Source organism: Lissotriton helveticus, chromosome 2_2, assembly GCF_964261635.1.
Source record: "Lissotriton helveticus chromosome 2_2, aLisHel1.1, whole genome shotgun sequence".
In the NCBI taxonomy this organism is placed as follows: Eukaryota; Metazoa; Chordata; class Amphibia; order Caudata; family Salamandridae; genus Lissotriton; species Lissotriton helveticus.
The window spans coordinates 298,108,845-298,133,417 of NC_136060.1; the positions used below are offsets into that span (position 1 = coordinate 298,108,845).

At 48.1% G+C, this 24,573-nt stretch overlaps 1 protein-coding gene across 1 annotated transcript in view; it reads right to left on the reverse strand.

Moving 5' to 3' along the window:
- BST1 (bone marrow stromal cell antigen 1) overlaps window positions 1-24,573 on the reverse strand; it is a 253,168-nt gene that overhangs the window by 142,076 nt on the left and 86,519 nt on the right. Inside the window, exon 5 of the mRNA XM_078678450.1 lies at window positions 2,612-2,694. Coding sequence (XP_078534576.1) covers window positions 2,612-2,694 — 83 coding nt within the window. The remainder of the gene's footprint in view (window positions 1-2,611; window positions 2,695-24,573) is intronic.

A 24,573-nucleotide genomic window follows, 5' to 3' on the forward strand; every position in this document is an offset into this window, starting at 1 on the left:
AGGTTGGACTATTTCTTTGCTTCAACAAGACCTCTAAACAACAGAAGGTTAATGATTCTTGGTAGGAGCTTTCTTGTGAAACAATAACCTGTAATTAACTTTGACATAGGATTGAGTGACAATGACTTCAGGCCCTGGCATACCCATTTGTTCTTTCTGATTTAGCTAAGGACAGGTGTATTATATTCCAGATTTCAAGATACTACCTCCTCAGTCATAGATGTGACAGTCAGTGAAAGTAGTAACTATGACCTGGCTGCAGTCTATGAGTGTGTAAATGTTTGCCATTTGGTAACATAATATTAACAGACAACAGTAAAGGAAAAACTCAAATATTCTACTCAATCACTCATTTCAAACCCTAGCGTTGTTAAAGACTATTCCAAAACTTATAAAATTTGCCTATATTTTGTCATGAAATCTCTCAACGGCAATTAGAATTTTCTGTCTTAGGACTTGGTCAGCAAAGATTTTAATACACTTAAATTCAAACACCATCATTTACGAGTGCAGAAATCATCATTCATGCACATAAAGTTCCATCAGTGTGGGAACAAAATTCTATGTGAGTAAATCTATTCACGGGCAGGTTGGTAGAATTCTGGGGGTAAGACTACATGCCAAGGTTGGTGAGCACCCACAAACCTGGAGTTTATAGGTAATTGCAAACCTTAGGCACGCCCTTTCTTTCCAAAATAGATGGAGATTAAATCCTACCAATGGCCGGAGTAAGCCCTTAATTTATGGGGATTTGGCGTAGAGTAGCGCAGCTAGTCACCTTGCAGTGCTGCTCTATGCCAAACTGCCAAACTGAAAGGGCAGAAATGTACTGTATTTATCCAATATGGTGCATTGCTTCACCGGTGCAGAATGCAGCACACATAGAAAGAGGAAAAACAAGGAGAAACTGAGATATTTCTCCTTTTTCTGCCTCACCTTGGGAGGCGTAAGATTTTGACGCATTGCCAGGTTTACAAGTCCTTGTAAATCTGTGAATGCTGCAAAATCCATGGGAGTTGGGTGCCAACACCCACTGCAACGCCCATGGAAAGCCTCCCTTGAGCAGAGTAAGGCAATACAGCAATTTGCGATGCGTTGCCTTACTCAAGATTTATGAGGCCACTCAAATTCATGCAAGATGGCTCTGCGTGGCTTCAGATATCTGACTCGGAGCCTTAATTCACTCATGTTCCACTTTGCGTGGTCCAATCGTGACGCAAGGCTCTCATAAATAGCCCTTAAGTCCGTATCCTGCGTGGTAATGAAGAAGGATCACCCAAAAACTGGAGGGAGCCCTGTGGGAAAGGGTTTCTTCAAAAGAAAAATATTTTCCTTGTGGGAAGAAAAATAATATTAAAATGCAAAAGTGTAATTGCTACATGCAGAAATGTGGACTTGTTACATGTGGAAATGTTCATGTATGTGAGTGCCCCTGATTATTGAATTCGGAAAGAATGTAATGTAGGATTAAAGACCAGAATAGAATGTCTGCGTAAATCAGGCAATTTTTGGGGACCTTTATAGGGATTTGCACAGATATGCATTTTCCAACCATATTTTATCTTTTGTCATGGCCAATCCTTTATACATGATGCATTTAATTTTGTGCTTTAAACTTTGTAAAAGTCTTTTAAAATCAAAAATATTTACTTTGAAAATCTAACTACAGCCCTCCCAATCTTAAAATAGTTCTCACTATGGAGCTCTACAGAGAGAAGGGGCGAAGTCATGGAATATGGGGCTTTGGACCAACTGAGGTACTTAATGGCCACCACTTCCATCCCCCACTGAAGGAAGGAACTAATCTGAATCCACCGTCCATGTCCTGAGGAGGTTTAAATGGAGCCTAGCTGTGCAGAGAGTTCACTATGCTCCCAAATTGCATCTGCTCAAATGCTCAAAAAGCTTCTGCTCAAATGCTCTCAAATTACTTCAGCACCTTTTCCCTCGTCCGACAGCGTCAAGACGCCCTTGGGCATGAATTGCGCTTTAGAAATTGCATTCACATTCACACCTGAGCTGGAACCTAGTCTGTCGGAGAGTTTCCAGCTCACCGTGCAATAGTGGCTCTTCAGCGTGGCCCTGTGACGAGGGATAAAACTGTGTGTCACACAGCGGCACTGGGAAATTACAACAGAAACCAATAATATTCTCTGCATTTTGTGGCCAGGGTCCAGACAGCCCACAAACACTGTGAATTCTGAGAGGTCTGGCCTGAAGGGCTAGCAAATGTTGTGGAGCTTCAGAGAGATAGGAAAACACTCTCTGAGAACATAAAATTAACATAATTGAGGCACTGATAACACAATTATTAAACGTGATGCTTATATGATTATAGTTTTTGGTTAGCACCTAATCAACATATGAGAATAGTGGACACCTTGCTGATTAGAATCTTCAAAATCAGTTTCTAACTTTGACCTCTTGAAACATCATTCTCAGGCCGCTCTGGGACGGCTCTTTCCAGGACGGATACAGCAGAAGTCTTTCATTCTAGTACCAGGTGTACTGCCCTGAGCCCAAGTGTGAGTAAAACTGTGCCAGTGACAACTTGTTTTATGAAAGGACGATAAGACACCAAAAAACACAATGGAAAGTTGGAATATCCTACCGTGACTGAAGCAATCCTCCAGAGAGATTCTATTGCGTTGTTTTCACATTCGGAGGTTGTAGGGCAAGAAATATAATCAACTCCTGGAGGAAATATAAGAATGATATTCTTAAAAAATTTGTCAGAGATAAGGTAATGAACATATTCTAAAGTATGGATGGATGGATGAATCGATAGATGGATGGAAGGGAGGATGGATGGAAGGAAGGATGGATGGATGGATGGATGCAGAGTAGGATTGAACAATGAACCAATTAGTCAATTAATTTTGGATGGATTATGGTGTGGATGGATGGTGTTAATAGGTTGATTGTGTTGATAGGTTGCTGGTGTCGAATGGTTCAATTAATAAAATATATTTAAAATAAAAGCAAATCATAGTACAAATTAACAAAAAACTGCTCTTTGCTGCTGTCTGCGGCTAGACAGCACATACAAAACTGTGACAGCTGAAGGCCCCTCTAAAGGGCACATATGGATGGACGCTGGGTGGATGGATGGGAGGCGGGTGAAAGGATGGTTTGGGATGGATGGAATGTAGTACACAAAAGATAATATTTGCAAGGTTCGTTGAAAGCGACGATCATGTTAGTACTCGCTGTAATGTCTTATGAAGAACTGGCATCTGGGTAGCTGTTTCAGGTATTTGTGAGGGCTCAGCCCGCTGCTAGGGGTTTCTTTGTGGTTAGTAGGGACATTGGCATTGGGACATAACGTGCCCTTCATAAAGATGCCCTTCATAAAAATTGTAAATGAACAATAGAATTACATTCTCGTCGGGGTATTTGTTTCTGGGTGATGTTTTTAGAGAATATAGTCCCAACCAATATGAATTCTTACTATATTTATTCATAAAAAAGATGGCACATAATACTTCAGAACGCTTCTTTCGATGGGGAAGGGAAAAGGGCGAGTCATTGGGTCCGTCAGGGTGATTTAGGTGACTGTATCTCAAGAACAAGCCCTGTTGAGCCTCGCACAAGTACTAGACTCGGTTACAGATCGATGCAGCCCTCGTGCCCCCAAGAACAAGTGCGTTTGCACTTTGCAAGCACTTGGAGGGTTTTTCAACACCTGAGGTGGAAAGAGGTGGAGTGCAGTGACGCAGTGTAGCCGCGTGAACCTGTTTTAATTGCTCTTTTATCGAATCAGGCTCCGGCCTGCGATAGATACATTTTGAGAGGCGCTGCGCGAGGTCAGACACGTGCCAGATTGTGCACTATCCAAGTCCTAGGCAACAAAACAACAGCTCGCTATTGTTTGCGCTTTTTACTTATGGCCAGTTAAAAATAGGATTAGCTTAGTTGGTAAACTCGTCCGACACGGTGCTGCAGGGTAAAGCTTGTAAGACAAATAGCGTATAATTATATGTTGCCTATAAACCCATAATCAGAAGGAGTGACAGAGTCAGAGCGCAAGACCATGAGGTCACACTGCTGGAGCCGGCAGCAGCACTGCCTGCGAAATGCTGACCGGAACACCAGCACAACTGGATATTACACTTTGCCCTGGGTAATGACAGGCTTGACTATTCACAAGCCACCGTCTGCATTATTATCATGTTGCAAACCCACTGTGCACTCTAACATTAGGCTTGTCTATCTCTGAATCTTTAAAGGTCGCTTGTGTCTCTCAGCGAACCTTGTGATCCAGCTCACAAAGACCTGGACACACACCACGTGATGCATTTCCTCCAATGGAAGGACACACTGAGAACAAGATGGTTCATACCCTAAACTCTCATTGGCAATGCTGCTGCCTGCAGTACTTTGCTTCATTGAAGGGCTGTGACCTGGAGGAAGATTCATGGGACCTGAGCCTGTGCGGCTGAGAGTCGTGTTCTTGTCAAGCCCCACCTGTGCGCTTGTCTTACGGTTGATGGTGCTGGCAGGTGATGTTGCCATTTTGCACAGCGTGCAGTCCTCATGATGTCCATGATAGCCTCAGATCCAGCTTTCATGGTGGACTTGCTCCACTTTTGCTGCTACTATGGTTGACCCCATAAAGTGATTCAATCAGCGTTTAAGGCAACACAGGATATGTATTCTGCAGAAGTGTCAGTCAGTCAGCCAAATTAACTTTATTCGACTTAATTAAAAGTCATACAAAGAGATTAAAAACAATTCATACAAAAAGTTTAGGAACATTTCATACATATTAAGATATGACCATAAAATCAATCAATGCATTAAAACAAAACTAGGCCTGCAAAAGTTAAAAAGGAGTGACAATGGATCTAATGGGTATGTTTTTTCATCCTAGCTGCAGCTACCAAGAAGTTCGCTATACAAAAAGTAATACGTGGGTTAATCAATGATTGTTAAAAGAGCAAGGCCGGTCTCACTTGTGTGAAGCCCGCCTCCTTCAGAACTGGTACCAGATATTTTTTCCTTGGCTCTGAATAAAACCCACAAAACATAACAAAATGCATAGTATCTTGGAATGAAAAATGATCACAGCTGCAGGGTGGAGCTAGTTCCGGTTTTTCCCATGTTTTAAAAGTGCCTAAATAAAAATGTAACAAATGTTATGTTATGTTATGTTATATTTTGTTTTATATAGCGCACGGCTACTCGAAGAGTGTCCCGGCGCTTTTCAATACACACCTGTATCATAACACAACTGAAAAGAAGGGCAGAAACAAAATAAAAGGGGGATCCAGACTCACCTAGGAAACTAAAATCTAAGTAGCAAAAAGCCAGGTTTTAAGGCCCTTCCTGAACGTCAGTAAGTTAGAGGTACTGCGCAAAGTCAGTGGTAAAGTGTTCCAGAGCTGGGGCGCCAACAGTCTGAAAGAACGGCCTCCTATGCGAGCCCTCTTAATACGAGGGACCGCCGCAAGAAACAGGGATCCAGACCTCAAAGGTCTTGAAGGGTGATAGAAAACTACCCTTTTGTGGAGGTATTTGGCTCCTGACGCATAAAGAGCTTTATGAGCCAGGGTCAGGGCCTTGAAAGTTATCCGCTTCCGGATGGGAAGCCAGTGAAGTGCCTGCAGGAGACCAGAGGTTCGAGCACGGCCTGATAGACCGAAAATGGCCCGAGCTGCCGAATTCTGGACCACCTGCAGTCGTTGTAACAGATACTCCGGTAGGCCGAGATACAGAATGTTGGAATAATCTAATCTCGAACCGATTATCGCCTGTACCGTTATCTTCCTGTGGTCTTCCGATAGTATGGGAAGAAACTTGCGGAGCATCCGGAGCAAACCGAAGCAGGTACCGGTAAGACCGATTATCTGCGAGCGCAGTGACAGGTCCTTATCGATCTTGATACCCAGGTTCTTGGCCACCTGGGATGAACCTGAAGGTGGAAACATGTTCTCCGGCCACCATTCCTGCCACTCTGGATCCGAGCTGCATCCGAAGAAGAGTACCTCCGATTTATCCGAGTTGCACTTGAGGCCGTTAAGATGGAACCAATTAAAAACGGCCCCAAGGCAACCCTGGATACTCTCTCCGTCAAACTCTACACCCTTAGCGCACGTAAAGAGGAGCTGGGTGTCATCAGCGTAGGAAACGATCTGAGCCCCGAAAGACTCCGCTAGTGCCGCCAGAGGGGTCATAAAGATGTTAAAAAGAGTCGGGCTCAATACTGAGCCCTGAGGGACTCCGACACCCAATGGCGGCATCTCAGCGGAACTAGAGGAGGCCCAGACCGTTTGTCGGCGGCCGGCCAAGAAAGATCGAAACCAGCTGAACACCATCCCCCTCAGACCGATCTCATAAAGTCTGGCTAAGAGACCCTCGTGGGGGACGGTGTCGAAGGCCGCCGACAGATCGAGCATCACTAACATCGCCTTGCCACCTGAATCCAGCACCTCCTTAATAGCCTCCGAGACTTCCAAAAGCGCTGTCTCAGTGCTTAGGTTCGTACGGAAGCCGGATTGAGTAGGGTGGAGTAAATCATGCGATTCCAGGTACTCAGAGAGCACCTTGTGCACATGCTTCTCAAGGATCTTGGTAAAGGCGGGCAGGAGCGAAATAGGCCTGTAATTGGCCAATACCTCCGCGTCCAAACCAGGCTTTTTGAGCAGAGGTATAATCATTGCCTGCTTCCAAAGCTGGGGAACTACACCCTCACTGAGGGAGCAGTTCAGAAGAGGGTTGACAATAGGATTAATGACTCCAGCCATTTTGGCCAAAAATTTGGCCGGGCATGCGTCACAAGGAGAACCCGATTTAAGGCGAGCCATCAGGTCCAATGATGCAGAGGCAGGGAGTGGTGGAAAATCCGTCAGCCTCGAAACTGCGCTAAGAGAGGAGACCGGGGCATCCTCCGAGAGATAAGAGACCTCAGGCCCCGACAAGGGAAAGGAGTCCTGAATCCGCCTGATCTTGGCAGTGAAGAAGTCGGCAAGGGCACTCACCCGAGCCGCCGTAGGGGATGCCATGGACAGGGGAACACGTGGGGCCATAAATTCCCTCACGATGGCGAAAAGCTCCTTACAGGAATTAGAAGCACTCTCGATTTTTCTAGAAAAGTAGCCTCTCTTCTCGGAGAGAATATCTCGGTGGTAGGCTTTGACAGATGCTTTATAAACAAGTTTGGCCTCCGGGTCATACTGCACACGCCACGCTCTTTCTGCCACCTTACACTGCCGTCGTGAAGCCGCCAGTGCTTCGGTGAACCAGGGGGCGGACGCCCGTTTTACGGTATTGCGAGGAGGCCTCACTGGGGCAAGATCATCCATCCTCTCCAACAGCCACCGTTGCACCAGCTCTGAATCCCTTTCTAAGTCTCCTGTCAGGATGCACGGATGAGCCAGACATGCCTGTGTCAGCAGCTCTGGAGTGACCCGATGAAATGCCCTAGATCCCTGGGAAAGCTGTCGTGGGACACTAGATGGTTTGCTTGTCTCTGACACATAGTACTTGACCAGCCTGTGATCTGACCAAAGCACCTGGATAGGTGCCAAAATCTCTATGGAGGTCGTCGAAAAGATCATATCCAGGATATGGCCCTTTTCATGCGTCGGTCCATAATGATAGGACGCAAGGCCTAGAGGAGCCGTCACGTCCATCATTTTAATCGTGTCTGCATCCCTTTCATCGTCCATATGAATATTAAAGTCGCCCGCCACTATGCACTGTTCCGATCTGAGTGCCAATGTAGAAATTATCGACTGGAACTCTTCAAAAAAAGTGCCCGTCGGCCCAGGGGGCCTATAGACAAGAAGTCCCTTAAAGGACTGGTGCGGCGATAATGCAATGGAGAAGGCAAGGGATTCGCAGCCCGTAATCGTCTCCATGGGAATGGAGGTACAGGTAGCACGATTGTTTACAACCAGCGCCACACCACCCCCCGCCCTTTCAATCTATCTTGCCTAAAGATGTTATAGTCAGGGGGGATGGCAGCGGCAATATCGGGGTTCGAGGCCTCCCCCAGCCATGTCTCCGTCAGCATCAGGCACAGAGGTTTTTCTGTTACCAACAAATCATAAATATCCAAAGCATGGCGACTGAGAGATCTGGTATTTAAAAGCATACAGAGATGCCTAACACTATCTGGCTCCTTCCTTGGTACAGAAACCAGAGTTTTCTGCGGCAGCCAGCCACAGTCGGGGCACCGGCTCTTACCTCTGTAGCGGGCAGGATATACCGTGCGACAAGAATCCCTCCGCTTTTGTAGGGACCGGAGCTCTAGCGCCGAGTATTGCAGCATGACTGCGGGATGGAAGTAGAATCTGCCAGAGACCCGTCCTACACAGCGACCCCAGCGCCTCCTTAGCGCGGACGGGCGCAGACGGGCAGGACTCTGGCACGACTCAGGCGCAGTGAAGGCGCGAACGCTGCGCGTCACCGCTGCGCGCTCGAGGGAAGGGTTAAGAAGGGCGGGCGGAGGAGGTCCAGAGAGCTAGAACGCTCGGTCCGGTGCCTCTGAAGCGGCGCATCCACACCCAAAATGGCGGCAGAATGAACAAACAGCAGGCTGAAAACCCCCAGACCCGGACCCGCTAAGCAGCGGTGATCTTAACAATTAAGGTGCAGGTGGGGGCCAGAAACCCTGTTAAAAACAGGGGAAACAAAAAAATAAATTAATAAATAAACAAAAATAGAAAAACGGGCGTTTGAACCTAAACTTAGTTAAAAGAAACCTATGGAATGGGATTGTAACAAAACCAAGATAAGGTGCTAAAGAAAATGAGTTGACAAGTAAATAATGACCCCTTACTGATGGTTTCACTAACTCCCTTTCCTCACGGAATGCTCTTGCTCTCCCCATAAAGTGCTTTTTAACAAGGTCAATATCTTGGACCTTGATATCTTGGGGGGAAGTAAAAAGCTCTGGTCGCCCCAAATCTGAGAATGCCTTCAACAGATAGGCCAGCCAAGGAATCTTTTTAAAATGGTCTAGGGACAAGACGTCGGACATGATCTTGTGATTCAGTGGGAGGTCTTCATTAAGCCACGTCTTTATCCAAAAGATCAGGGGAGCCATGTTCAGCCCATCAGTTAGAAAATCTAAGCCCACCTCCATGTGGATAGAGTAGGTTGGGGTTGACTGCGGCGGAGAGAGGAGTGTCCGTATAAATCTATTCTCCGTTCTCTGGATTGGTTCCACGTTTGCGTAGCCCCAGAGTGGTGAACCATATAATGCCACAGCGACCGATTTGCTCTTATAGATTTTTAACATCGCTTCCATAGGCCTAGCACCCAACCTACACGCAAAACCCATGAGGGCAGACGAAGATCTAATGACCGCCAACCTCTTCGCCCTCACTTGCGGACCCCAGGTTCCTCTCTGATCAAAAAGGACCCCCAAGTAGGGAAACGTGGAGACTCTGGAAACCGTATCCCCTCTACACGTGAAGGATTTAGATCTCCTCTTACTGCTTTCTCGTCCCACCACCATGGTATGCGACTTGCTAGTGTTTATTTTTAAGTCAAGCTGTTCCATAAATGTGCCGAAGGCGTTTAAGAGGCGTTGAAGGCCGACACCCGTGCGCGCAATTAGCACGGCGTTGTCCGCGTACAGGAGCGCTGGAATCTTAACAGCTCCTGCACGCGGAACGTCGACTTCCTTCTCCTCCAAGTGTGCACCCAAACCGTTAATATAAATGGTAAACAACAAGGGGGCCAAAATGCAGCCCTGCCTTATCCCCTTCAAGGATTTGAAAAGGGACGTGCACCTACCCTCATTTGTGACCCGTACGGCTGCAAAAAGCTCCTGATGTAGGGAAGCCATGAATCTTACCAATGCCTCGTCGATCCCCATCCTCAGCAAGATAGTCCATAACTTTGCCCTGTTGACCAAATCGAAGGCCGAGGAGAGGTCCATAAATGCTAGGAATAGGGACCCCTCCTTGGCCACCGTGTACTTAGATATGAGCAGGTGCAGGTTAGAGCATTGTTCGATTGTACCTTTCCTTTCTCTAAACCCGTACTGGATCTCGGACAATCCTCCACAGTTCTCGACATTTTCCCTCAACCTGGACAAAAGGACTCTACCTAAGATCTTCACCGACGAGTCCAAGAGGGATATGGGCCTATAACACCCGGGATCGTCCCGCTGGCCCTTTTTAAAAATGGGGACTATGGTTGAAATATCCCAGGAGGATGGTGTAGGGTTACTATTAACGGCAGTAAAGACATTGGCCAATACCTCTGCCCACAGCTTCGGGGAATGTAGGAAAAAGTCAGCTGGCACCCCATCGGGGCCCGGGGCCTTATGCTTAGTTGTGGCCAGAATAGCTTTCTCCACTTCTGTGCTATAAAAATGTATTGGAGTGGCGTCTAGGGTGACCAGTGAGACATCTTGGGTTACCTGATCATTTTCCCCATACACATTTTTAAAGTGGGTCAACCACTTGTCATCTGGGATGATACAGTCCATGGCCTCATTAATTTGGTCGGAAAGGAGTGGTTGTTTAATAATTTCCCAGAATTTCCGACTGTCCTTCAGGACAGCCATGGATAGAAGATTTTCCCAGGCTTCCCGTTTGATACTGTCTTTTCTAGTTTTAATGGCTAACTTGTAGATTTTCCTTAACCTAACAGTCTCGTCCTTTACCCTTGGTACTTTTTTCAGGGCTACCATCAGAGACCTGTGTGCGTTGGAACACGCGGTGTCAAACCAGCGCTTCTTATTCGGTACTCCTTTCTTTGATTTAGCCAAGAGATCCTGCGCCACCTGACCACAAATTGACTCAAAAGCCCCTATAATTTCACAACCCAGGGCACAAGGGTTCTGACACACCTCAACCTGTACCTTAATTTTCGGAAAAACCTCCGCATAGAAATTTTCTGGGAGCACCTTAGCCCACTTGACTCTCCTACCTTGATCAGAGGTACGCAAAGTGTTGGCCCTTCTCACTTTCCCCGATTTGGCCCCATATAATCTCCCCAAGCCACTTCAAGTAGGACGGGGTTGTGGTCACTGTAGTGAGAAGGCACAGTGCAATAGGAAATCACCTGGTTTAAAATACCTTGCGTGGTGAAGATGTAATCGATTATGGTTCCAGGGTTTGTGCCAGTAAATGTAGCTATTCTTGGATCGCCCTCTGGTTCATACAGATTGAAATTTGCCAGAAGCTCTTCTAGCTCCTCTCCTTCTGAGGTGTGTTCGAAGTGAGGTCCCACGAGGTCTTCGCCCCATTCCTTGTTACTTAAGCTGCATGCTAGCATGCATGGATGAATGTTAAAATCGCCTAATAAGATGTACTCTGTATCGAGCTGTGTGTTCTGACTGCCTGACCTTAGTATAGCGTCTAAGGTGGCGATATTACTACCATTATTGCCCCTATTCCCCGAATTGTAAAAATTAATATATAGTGATCTCCTAGCGGGGTTAATCTCTCTCTCAACAATGAGGATGTTGTGCTAGTCAGTACTAATCTGTTTTAGGGAGCCCTTCAATTCTAGGGAGAATAACATTAACAGACCTCCCTTAGCTCTGCCGGTGCGGCTTGGAGTGGCTGCCTTGGCGAAGCTAGTGTACCCATCCCACCAAAGGTTTGCAGTTGTATCCCAGGTTTCCTGGAAGGCAATAATATTGTGTCTAACAACTAAGCTTGACCATTCCTTATCATTGCGTTTGGAATTGAGACCCGCTACGTTCCAGCTTAGTATCTTGCAGGTTTCTACAATTCTCTTCACCGCAGAATCGGTCGGGGTTACCCCCTCTTCTGCTCATAGTTGGGGGCTTCCATTAGCCGAGAAGTTACCCACTATCTCTGCTGCATTTGACAGCTCGTGGGTGATATCGTTCTCAATAACACTAACATGCTCAGTGAGGGAGCCACCAACAATCTCGACCAAAATTTGGTCAGGAACAATTTCCCTTTCTGGGGCGGCTTGCGCTTTACGGCCTTCCAAACTTATAGTCTCATTCATTTTTTTACCATTTCTAGGTCCTCTACCCCTATCTTTGGGGATACTTGTTATGTATGGGACCCTTGTTCCATTTGTTGTCGTATTTGGGCCCCCCATACGTCAATCGCAATCATTTAGGTTTGCCAAGACTCCAAACCTATTCGCTGTGCCAAACCCCCAATCGTGGGTTGGGGCCCCCAGTCCCCATCCATTTGTTACAGCATTCCACCTGGGTAGTGGGGTATTGGGACGCATTGGAAACTGTTCTTCATCCAGCCAGGCTCCAAGGCCATTTCCACAGTTCCCACGGTCATTTAGCGGGTCACCCACCCCCCACCTATTCATTGTGTTCCAGTGTGCTCTAGGGGTCCTGGCAAAAGAAACATTCTGATGGTCCCCTGGCCCTGTGCCAAATCTGTTTGCTAGACCAATACCATAATCACTAAGTATAGGTCTAAGGCCCCCACCCCATCTATTGCTTCTTGTAGACCACCCTGATCTTGGGATGTTTGGCTGGATCGCGTTTTGCTGCTCACTATAGAAGAATTTTAGGGTGAGAGGGATTATGGATCCACTTTTTCGTTGGGGGGGAAATATATTTGACAGGACATTTGGGAGCACGGCTGCGTTTGAAAAATTTAATACTACGCAGTCTCCCTTAAACTTTTTTTGCTTGTTCCCTATCCATGTCATCCTCCTCGCCATTACAATTTCCCCTGCCAACTGTTCTTTCCCATGATGTGTCATCTGCATATTGCTTGTCAACCAGTATAATGCCTTACTTGTCAGGGATGAACTAGATTCTGTCTGGCCAGGGAGTAAGATGGGTACATTAGCCAGTACCAGTACCAATGGTGATGCTTCCACTATAAATTGCGAAGGGTCGTCCCCTGGGGGTGGCGGTATTGGGGCAGTAGATGGAAGTATGGGGGCCTCACTCGCTATTTCCTGGCTAAGTACAACTGGTGGTGCCTGACCTGGCGGGATAGTCTCTGACAATCCTTCGTCTACTACTATATCGCCCCCATTATTTCCCTTCGTAGTATCTACTGGTTTAGTGACAATAGTTACTAAGTTCTCTAATTCTTCTGCTAACTTGCATTGCAGCCCTCCCATCCTTTTCACTTCTGCAGTTAGCTTATCAATTTTCCCAATCAGTGGCTTAATAATAGTTTTTATCTTAAGATCTATCATGTCCGCTATCCTATTAAATAGGTCATCGTCAATGATTTGTCTCAGGTTATCTTCCTCATGCTCCGGTTTTTCCCCTTAGACTTTAGTGGGGAAGCAGTCCTTTTCCTCCCTGTTCGTGGCCCCCCCCGTTTGGGTTGGATTTTTCTGCAGGTTCTCACTGCCCTGGTCACAGGCGCTGAGGGTGGAGATTCTTCTGCTATAAATTCCACATGAGGCTCGGGGTCAGACTCTGCATTTGTCTCCGCGTCGACCAGCGGATCTACACTTTGGTCATGATTTACAATATCAAGGAGGTTGGTATCTGGGATGTTCGTGCTGAGGTCTTGCAATAGTGTATCAGACATTTGCGTGCTGGTGGAGGGGCTCACTAAAAGAGGGACAGGAGATTGACTCAAGCCTAGCGATTGTCTTCTTTCGCTGTTTATTTTATTTACCACTTGCACCATATAGTTATCCATGGTATTAAGCGGCTCTATAGCTCTATGGGCATTCCTCTTTGACATAATCTCCAATGATATTAAACTCTACGGCACTACACAAGCTAATAACAACCAAATAAGTGCGCGCTGAATGCGAGCTCGGGGTGACAGATTTTAGATAATAGATGGTATAGTCTTACTTCTGACAGCTTGCTTTGGTAGTAGCACGGACAGAGTGGCCGGCCCAGACCAGTCCCGGGCAGTCTAGGACTGTCTAAGACTGTCCCGCCCTTGTCCCGGGCTTCTCCCCCCGCGCCGACCGCGCGCGTACCGCGATGCGCGGTGCAGGTATTGCCTTTATCCCGCCTGTGGGGGGCGTGACGGGGAGGCGGCTTCAGGCCCAGATGTATTGTGGCAATTTTTGGCTCAATCAAGACAGACATATGTGTATTTAGGGAGTTTGATGGATGGTCTCTTATGACTCTTTTAAATACAGGAATGGAACATGAATGGTAACAGCTGTCCATAAGATGAATGCGATGCTGTGCACTGGACTAAAGGGCAGGCCATGTTCCAGTGGGAAAGCATAGGGACCTCTTCCCGAAGGCATAGGGGCCTCCATACGAACCAATTAAGGCTTAGGTGATTGGAAAGTGAGCGCAAGTCAAATGGGAGTGTGTTTCCAGTTTATACCACAAGTAATCGACCTCCCAAACAATCACAGTGAGTCTGAAGCCCTTGTAGCAGAGCAGAATGACAAAAGATAAGGAACACGAGGGATGTAGAGGAGTAAAGTATTACTACCGACAATCAATCAAGGACATTTATAGAGCGCACTACTTACCCGGAGGGTCTCAAGGCGCTTGGGGGGGGGGGTGCTGCTACTGCTCGAACAGCCAGGTCTTGAGCTTCTTCCTGAAGGAGAGGTGGTCTTGGGTCAGGCGCAGGTCGGTCGGGAGGGAGTTCCAGGTCTTGGCGGCCAGGTGGGAGAAGGACCTTCCTCCTGTTGTCGTTCTTCGGATGCGGGGGACGGCGGCGAGGGCGTGACTGGCTGATCGGAGGTGGCGTTTGGGAGCGTAGAAGTTGATGCGGTTGTTGAGGTAGCTCGGGCCTTGATCGTGTAGGGCTTTGTGTGCGTGGGTGAGGAGACGGAAGGTGATTCTCTTGTTGACGGGGAGCCAGTGCAGGTCTCTCAGATGTCCGGAGATGTGGCTGCGTCGGGGGATGTCGAGGATGAGTCTGGCTGAGGCGTTCTGGATCCGCTGGAGTCTCTTCTGGAGCTTGGCGGTGGTTCCGGCGTAGAGGGCGTTGCCGTAGTCCAGTCGGCTGGTGACGAGGGCCTGGGTGACCGTCTTCCTGGTCTCGGTGGGGATCCACCGGAAGATCTTCCGTAGCATGCGCAGGATGTTGAAGCATGACGAGGAGACGGCGTTGACTTGTCTGGTCATGGAGAGGGAGGAGTCCAGGATGAAGCCCAGGTTGCGTGCGTGGTCTGTCGGTGTGGGTGCGGTGCCCAGGGCGGGGGCCACCAGGAGTCGTCCCAGGCGGAGGGCGAAGAGCCCAGGATGAGGACTTCCGTCTTGTCTGAGTTCAGTTTCAGGCGGCTGGTCGTCATCCACTCGGCTACATCTTTCATCCCTTCGTGAAGGTTGGCTCTGGAAGCGGCGGGGTCGTTGGTCAGTGAGAGGATCAGCTGGGTGTCATCGGCGTAGGAGATGATGTTCAGGTTGTGTTGGCGTGCGATGGGCGCGAGGGGGTTCATGTAGACGTTGAAGAGGGTGGGGCTCAGCGAGGATCCTTGAGGGACGCCGCAGATGACTTCCGTGGCCTCTGACTTGTACGGTGGTAGACGGACTCTCTGTGTTCTTCCGTCGAGGAAGGAGACGATCCATTCCAGTGCCTTCTCCTGAATTCCGACGTTGCTGAGGCGCTGCACTAGGGTGCGGTGGCAGACAGTGTCGAATGCCGCGGAGAGGTCTAGGAGGATGAGGGCCGCTGTTTCTCCGTTGTCCATCAGGGCTCGGATGTCATCGGTGGCAGCGATGAGGGCGGTCTCGGTGCTGTGGTTGGCTCGGAAGCCAGACTGTGAGGGGTCGAGGGATCCATTCGTCTCGAGGAAGGCGGCCAGCTGTTTGTTGACGGTCTTCTCGATGACTTTGGCTGGAAACGGGAGGAGCGAGATGGGGCGGTAGTTCTTGAGTTCGGTGGGGTCCGCTGTTGGTTTCTTTAGTAGAGCGCTGAGTTCGGCGTGCTTCCAGCTCTCCGGGAAGGTGGCGGTGTCGAAGGAGGTGTTGACGATGTCCCGCAGGTGGGGTGCGATGACAGCGTCGGCCTTGTTGAAGACGTGGTGAGGGCAGGGGTCGGTCGGAGATCCGGAGTGGATGGAGTTCATCATGCGGACGGTGTCATCGGTGCTGATCGGAGTCCAGGCGCGGAGGGTGGTGGTGGGCGGCGTTGCTGCGGTCGTTGTGTGCGATGGTTGAATGCTGAAGCTGTTGTGTATGTCCGCGATCTTGTTGTGGAAGTAGGTGGCGAGGGAGTTGCAGAGGTCTTGCGATGGGGTGATGTCGTTGTTTCCGGCGTTGGGGTTGGAGAGCTCTTTCACGATGTTGAAGAGTTCCTTGCAGTTTTGTGCGTTGTTGTCCAGTCGGTCCTTGAATGCAGTTTTCTTGGTGGCGCGGATCAGTTGGTGGTGCTTCCGGGTGGCAAGCTTGAGGGTGGTCATGTTGTCCGGTGTTGGTTCCCTTCTCCAGACTTTCTCGAGGGCTCGGCAGTTCTTCTTGGAGCTCTTGAGTTCGACGGTGAACCATGGGGCTTTCTTGCTGCCGGGTCTGCTGGGCGGGGTCCTCAGAGGGGCGAGTTTGTCCGCGCAGTTGCTGATCCACTTCGTGAGGTTGTCGGCGGCCTGGCTGGGGTTCGCTGAGCTGGCGGGAGGGTGCTGACTCAGGGAAGCGGCGAGCTGGTCGGCTGTGATCTTGTTCCAGCTTCTTCGGGCAACCTGTTGCTGGTGGTGGTGGGTCGTCGTTCTTCTGAAGGTGAAGTGGACGCAGCTGTGGTCCGACCAGTGGAGTCCTGTGGCGTGGCTGAAGGCGATGTCTTTGCTGGATGAGAAGACGGCGTCGAGAGTGTGTCCGGCGAGGTGGGTGGGGGTGGTCACCAGCTGCTTGAGTCCCAGGTTTGCGAGGTTTTCCAGCAGGGTGGTGGTGTTGCGGTCGTCGTTTTTCTCCAGGTGGAAGTTGAGGTCCCCGAGGAGGATGTAGTCGGCTGAGGGGAGGGCGAGCGGGCTGATGAAGTCGGCGATGTCCTCGCTGAATTGTGTGCGTGGTCCCGGGGGTCTGTAGATGAGGGTGCCTCTGAGGGTGGTCTTGGGGTTGACGTGAATCTGGAAGTGCAGGTGTTCGGCGGGTGCGATGGTGTCGTCGGTGTTGGTCGTGATGCGGATGGTGTTCCTGTGAATGATGGCGATGCCTCCTCCTGTCTGGTTGACGCGGTCTCTCCGGATGATCTTGTAGCCGTCCGGGATGGCGATGGCGATGTCGGGCGCTGAGGAGGCGTTCATCCAGGTTTCCGTGAGGAAGGCGACGTCTGGGGCTGTGGTGTCGAGCAGGTTCCAGAGCTCGACGGCGTGTCTGTGGACGGAGCGGGTGTTGAGCAGGATGCACTTCAGGTGGGTGCTGCTGGAGTTCGGCTTGGTGGGTGCTGGTGCAGTGCAGGTCCGGGTGCAGGAGAACTTGCAGGACTGGCAGATGAAGGGTCTGTGGGTGCGTCTCGGGGTGGCTCGGTAGCATCCAGGGGTTCGGCCGGCGTTGAGTGCGTTGAGGGTGGCGGCGTCGTACGTCCGGCGGGTGGGTTGGGGTCTGCGAGGGCCAGGGGTCCTGGCGCTGGGCGCGGTCCAGGCGCAGACGGGCGCAGACGGGCTTACCTTTGGCGCACCTTCGGCGCTCAATCGGTGCTCCCGCTGCGCGGTCGCTCTGGGGACGTCATAAGAAGGGAGCCGGTCGGGAGGGTCTGCGGGGAGGCGGGAGCGCGAGCCAATCGGCTGTCGGGGGGGCGGGGCCACGGGCTGGGGCGGCGGGAAAAGCTGGTGTGGGCTCGGCGGCCCTCGGGAGGCTGGGGCGGCGGGAAAAGCTGGTGTGGGCTCGGCGGCCCTCGGGAGGCTGGGGCGGCGGGAAAAGCTGGTGTGGGCTCGGCGGCCCTCGGGAGGCTGGGGCAGCGGCAGCAGGCACAGGAGCGTGGGGGTGACCAGGCCGTAGGCGCAGTGGTCACTCCCTGGATCTTGCTCTGGCTCCCCTTAAGAAGGGAGCCGGTCGGGAGGGTCTGCGGGGAGGCGGGAGCGCGAGCCAATCGGCTGTCGGGGGGGCGGGGCCACGGGCTGGGGCGGCGGGAAAAGCTGGTGTGGGCTCGGCGGCCCTCGGGAGGCTGGGGCGGCGGGAAAAGCTGGTGTGGGCTCGGCGGCCCTCGGGAGGCTGGGGCGGCGGGAAAAGCTGGTGTGGGCTCGGCGGCCCTCGGGAGGCTGGGGCTGCGGCAGCGGCAGCAGGCACAGGAGCGTGGGGGTGACCAGGCCGTAGGCGCAGTGGTCACTCCCTGGATCTTGCTCTGGCTCCCCTTAAGAAGGGAGCCGGTCGGGAGGGTCTGCGGGGAGGCGGGAGCGCGAGCCAATCGGCTGTCGGGGGGGCGGGGCCACGGGCTGGGGCGGCGGGAAAAGCTGGTGTGGGCTCGGCGGCCCTCGGGAGGCTGGGGCGGCGGGAAAAGCTGGTGTGGGCTCGGCGGCCCTCGGGAGGCTGGGGCAGCGGGAAAAGCTGGTGTGGGCTTGGCGGCCCTCGGGAGGCTGGGGCTGCGGCAGCGGCAGCAGGCACAGGAGCGTGGGGGTGACCAGGCCGTAGACAAGAACACTCAAGTTCAGAAAACAACTCTGTGCATCAGGCAGAGTACCTAAAAACAGATCCTTGGTTGCACTCCCATCCATTGGTGAGCTCTACGAGTCCAGACTCATGATCACATTTATTTTCTTAGGTGTCTGGACAGTAATTAAGGGCCTGATTCACAGAACTAACTTAAGACAAAATCCTAAATTTACTACTTTTGGTATTCACACAAGGCATTTAGTAGTAGTAAAGTTAGGATTTTGTCTTAAATCTGTCTTAAGTCTGTCTTAAGTCTGTCTTTAGTCTGTCTTAAGTCTGTCTTAAATTTGTCTTAAGTCTGTCTTAAGTCTGTCTTAAGTCTGTCCTAAGTTTGTCTTAAGTTTGTCTTAAGTTTGTCTTAAGACTGTCTTAAGACTGTCTTAAGTCTGTCTTAAGTCTGTCTTAAGTCAAACTTAAGACAAAATCCTAACTTTACAACTACTAAATGCCTTCTGTGAATACCAAAATTAGTAGGACAGACTTAAGATGGTATACACTCAAAATATCGAGTTTTTAATATCGATTTGTATTAATATTGAATTAAAAATATAGAATGGACGCAATATCTAATGGACAAAATATAGACTACAAAAATATCGAATAGAATAGCAGTAATATCGAATTCAAAACATAGAATGGACAAAATATCGAATGGACAGAATATAGACAACAAAAATATAGAATGGACAGAATATAGACAACAAAAATATCGAATTTGAGGTAAGTAAGTTAATTTCAATTTTTTAATAATATCCAATTTGTTAAAATGATTTTTTATGTTAGTATATGTGTGAAAAGTGTATATTTATTTTATAATTTATTTTAATTAAATAATTTTATGGTATTTAATTTTTGCGTAGTATAATTCTGTAGCGGGTTGTGGGTTTATAGGGGAGTAGGGTGAAAAGTAATTTAATTATAATTAATTACATTTTTTTATTTATTTATTGGTATTTATTTTGAATTATTTGTTAATTAATTGTTAATTGGTAATTAATTAAAATATAATTGGTGATTCATTTTAATTAATTGATTAATTGATAATTATGTTAATTTTATTGATTTATTTTCTGTAGCGGGTTGTGGGTTTATAGGGGAATAGGGTGGGAAGTAATTTAATTATATTTAATTACTTTTTTTTATTTATTTATTGGTATTTATTTTGAATTAATTGTTAATTAATTCTTAATTCATTGTTAATTGTTAATTAATTAAAATATAATTGGTGATTAATTTTAATTAATTGATTAATTGATAATTATGTTGATTTTAGTAGTTTATTTTCTGTAGCGGGTTGTGGGTAATAGGGGAATAGGGTGGGAAGTAATTTAATTATAATTAATTTAAAAACATTATTTATTTATTGGCATTTATTTTGAATTAATTGTTAATTAATTGTTAATTGGTAATTAATTAAAATATAATTGGTAATTAATATTAATTAATTGATCAATTGATAATTATGTTAATATTTTTAATTTAATTTCTGTTGTGGGTTGTGTGTTTATAGGGGAATAGGGTGGGAAGTAATTTAATTGTAATTAATTAAATATTTAAATTTATTTATTGTTTTTTTGTTGTAATTTTTAATTATTTTTTAATTGTTAATTAATTAATTGTTAATTACTTTTAATTTATTTGTAATTGGTATTAATATTTAATTTATTTTTATTTATATATGAAGTATTTACTTTCCCTACTGTTGCACTCCCTGGAGTGGGAATAGTAATTTTTACCCCTACGCTATCCAACACTTTCTCTACTGTTGCACTCTCTGGAGTGGGAATAGAAATTTTTACCCCTACGCTATTCAACGCTTTCCCTACTGTTGCACTCTCTGGAGTGGGAATAGTAATTTTTACACCTACGCTATCCAACGCTTTCCCTACTGTTGCACTCTCTGGAGTGGGAATAGTAATTTTTACCCCTACGCTGTCCAATGCTTTCCCTACTGTTGCACTCTCTGGAGTGGGAATAGTAATTTTTACCCCTACGCTATCCAGCGCTTTCCCTACTGTTGCACTCTCTGGAGTTGGAATAGTATTTTTTACCCCTACACTATCCAATGCTTTCCCTACTGTTGCACTCTCTGGAGTGGGAATAGTAATGTTTACCCCTACACTCTCCAACGCTTTCCCTACTGTTGCACTTCCTGGAGTGGGAATAGTAATTTTTACCCCTACGCTATCCAACGCTTTCCCTACTGTTGCACTCTCTGGAGTGGGAGTAGTAATTTTTACCCCTACGCTATCCAACGCTTTCCCCACTGTTGCACTCTCTGGAGTGGGAATAGTAATTTTTACCCCTACGCTATCCATCGCTTTCCCTACTGTTGCACTCTTTGGAGTTGGAATAGTAATTTTTACCCCAACGCTATCCAACGCTTTCCCTACTGTTGCACTCTCTGGAGTGGGAATAGTAATTTTTACCCCTACGCTATCCAACGCTTTCCCTACTGTTGCACTCACTGGAGTGGTAATAGTAAATTTTACCCATTCCGCTATCCTACGGTAAAAATATTGTAATTTTTTTATTCATATTACGTTTATATATATATATATATATATATATATATATATATATATGTATTAACAAATCAATTTGTATGGTTTTTTTTTACTTACATTAATTATTTATTAATTTTAAGGTTATTTGAGTATTTTAAGTGAAGTTTGCAGACGCTGACCACTGCACGACGCTTCTTGGACTCTCTGCCCCTTTTTTCAGCCTTTCCACCCACGCCTCGCGGCCCCCGCTTCGCGGGTGCCGCTCGAGGCTGCCTAGTGCCGGCTCACCTGATCAACGAGGATACCGTCGTGGGACTTCCAAGGACTAAGGGACTGCGAGGACCAGCGGGCGCTGCTTCAACTAACTCGCCGCAGCTGGTCCTCTTCCCGACCCCTCCCGCCTCACCTTGAAGAGCGTAGGATTGTGAGCGCTCTGTGTGAAGTTTGCAGACGCTGACCACTGCACGACGCTTCTTGGACTCTCTGCCCCTTTTTTCAGCCTTTCCACCCACGCCTCGCGGCCCCCGCTTCGCGGGTGCCGCTCGAGGCTGCCTAGTGCCGGCTCACCTGATCAACGAGGATACCGTCGTGGGACTTCCAAGGACTAAGGGACTGCGAGGACCAGCGGGCGCTGCTTCAACTAACTCGCCGCAGCTGGTCCTCTTCCCGACACCTCCCGCTATTTAAAGTGAGTTACAGACGCGCTAGCGGGACGCGCGGAGCGAAGCGCGGAGCGAAGCCCGGGCCAAGGGCGGGCCCGTTTCAGCCCGTTCCAGACTGTGAGAGACTGGACTGGGCCACGGTATTTGTGTTTTCATCTCTTGACCTCCTGATTTATACTCTCTCATTGCTAAAAACTCCGGCAAACTATACTTCCATTCTTGTTTACTGCGAAGTTTAGCTTTATTGTTTCCTTAATATTACTGAGCTAGAAACGTATAGAGCGTGATCATGAATAGAGCTACCAGGAAGAGAAAGACAGAAAAAAACACTGATAAAATTACTGACATAACTGGTCACATTGATGTATTTTTAAATAAGACAAATGCAGTTATTGACAATACCATTCAATTGATAGAACGAAGGGTGTCACATGAACTGGAGGCTGCAAGGAGAAGATCCTCTATGGGTCCCCTCGCTTCAGCACTAACTCCAATCCTTAAGGGGCCGATAATTCCCTTGTTGAATCAAGCAAGTGCACAAGTTCACACAGTTCCAAACACCGTGGACTTGTCCGCAACACAATTATCATCAGGGTCTGACTCGGTGGATGACTTAGAAAAAACACCGGATTTACAACTTCTACACAACCAAGACTTAGCTGTGGAACCTAATTTAACGGGTGAAAGGGAGGGCGCCATACCCAAGAGGTTAGGTAGTGGGTTGGTTATACAGGAGACTCCTTCTGCCCCACCAAATATTGCCTATCCCTGCAACCCGAACAAGAACAGTCATATCACTGTAGTTCCGCAAATCCATTCTTCCACCAATAGAGTGGTTCTCAACACGCTCCCACAGATCACTAAACCACCGGGGAACCTAGATGAAATAGGCGCTGTAGGTGGTTTACATAAACCTTGCACCACATGTGTGTCACTGCATGATTTTCTTACTAACAGCTTGGGGGAACTGCTAAAATACCACCTGCAACCCTTAGAAAAAAGTATAAGGATTATCGAAAAACAACTTGCAAAACTAAATACCCCTGTATTTACTCAAAAGTCATTGGGCACTTTAGATACGGGGGATGGGAAACCCAAAGAGTTAAGTAAAACGGCTCAACCGCTTATTTCACTAGCGGCTTGCCCAAAGCCCCTTGCACACGTTAGAATAGCAGACTCCAACACTAACAAAAGTGCCAGTTCAAATCCACAAAACACACCTAAACCCCTGACTGCAGATGGGAAGGGTCAATCTGATATTATCAGTGGTAGTGTACAGCCTACCCCGGCCCTCGTGGCCCTAAACACCCAGCTAGCGAATTTCAAGGAGACCTTACAGTCATCACAGAAAACTCAGCCTCCCCAATTCCAGGGTAGAGAGAGAAAGGGTACTAGGCATAGGCGCCCGTTCCATCTGCCGCCTGAGGCTACCCCTTACACAGTAGTTTTAACAGGGGTGCCAGAATTGACAGATGGCTCGGATGATCCCCCGTGGTCATTGAGGAACAAAGTTCTGCAATGGCTAAGTCAAAATAGACCTCTCCAGTCATCACACCATAGCAGAATAACTTCTGTGAGAAGAGTGCACTGGATTGGGGACACGAAAAAAAGTCTACAGGGTGACTGTGTTATAGTCAACTGTGACGATCCTGCCATGGTTGACTATATTTCTTCTTGGCCAGCCCTCGAAAAAAGGGGGGGGATCGACGTACAGCGTCTTTCCTTCTTTTATCCCCCTTTAAATACCCCCAATTATGCTGTTCCAACTGGCTGGGATGAAGTGCAAGACTGGCCCTGGACGCAGGTGGGTTACTCGAATAGAAACAGGAATAGCAATAATTACTGGTCCAGAGGCTGGGATTCTCGCCCCTGGTACCATAGTAGAGGAAACTCAAATCCTGACTTCTGGAGGGGGGTTCCCACAAGGAACAGATACGACTGCTTAGACATGGTCGATTGACCAACAAAGGTCATCCCTGGGGCTTTAGTAATCTTAACCCCCATAAATAAGACCCAAGATGTCCTTACTCAGGCAGAAAGTACTAATTCCGTGTTAAGGAGCCCACTAGATCATGCTAAGGGGGGTGGAAACCTGTTAGGCCTACACCTAACCGAGCAAACTACTATGCCACTAACTGACCAAGGACTTGGGTCCACAGTCGAAACTACCTGCATGTCCGCACACCAATGCAGAGCAGATAATATTCTAACTCATAATGAGTTTGGAATTCTGCCCGTGGGTATTGCTCCAGCAATCAGCCAGGAAGAACCGAGTCCATGCAACGAGGGAAAAAAAAACTTGTTAAAAATAACATCTTGGAATATTGCCGGGCTAGCTAAAAAAGTGAGGAACCCGTTATTCCTAACTTTCATGGAAAGGCAGGACATAATTTGCCTGCAGGAGTGTTGGGATTTAGACGAGACCCATGTCGAGGGTTTCAGCACATTCTACGTCCCTTCGATTCAGGGTACTCGAGGTAGAGGCTCGGGGGGACTGTGCATCTTTACCTCTAACCTCTGTAAGACAGAAAAGTGTATTCATGAGGTTAGTGGCTCAAAGGCAGGGGTTGGGAGCCTACTACAAGGTCTGTTTATTAAACTAAATGGGCGTTCCTTCTTTCTAATAAACATCTATAGTAACGCGCCGATTGTGGAGGTTAAAACCTTTATAGCGGAGCTTGACTCACTGCTAAGGAGAGGTGGGCAGGGGGCAGACTGCCTTCTCATAGCTGGGGACTTTAATTGCCACCTATGCCCCTATAGCCAAACAAAAAACTGTGGTATTTTTGACTTAAGGGGAGACCCGACCACGCATTTTGAACACTCCATAGTAGGCAACCTGCTAAACCAATTTATGCACGATTGGGATTTGGCCTTCGCCAATGAACTATGTGAGCCATCTGTGTCATTTCAGTCTACTTTTTGTGGCCGGGGAGCAGGTACTGTAATCGACTTTATCTTA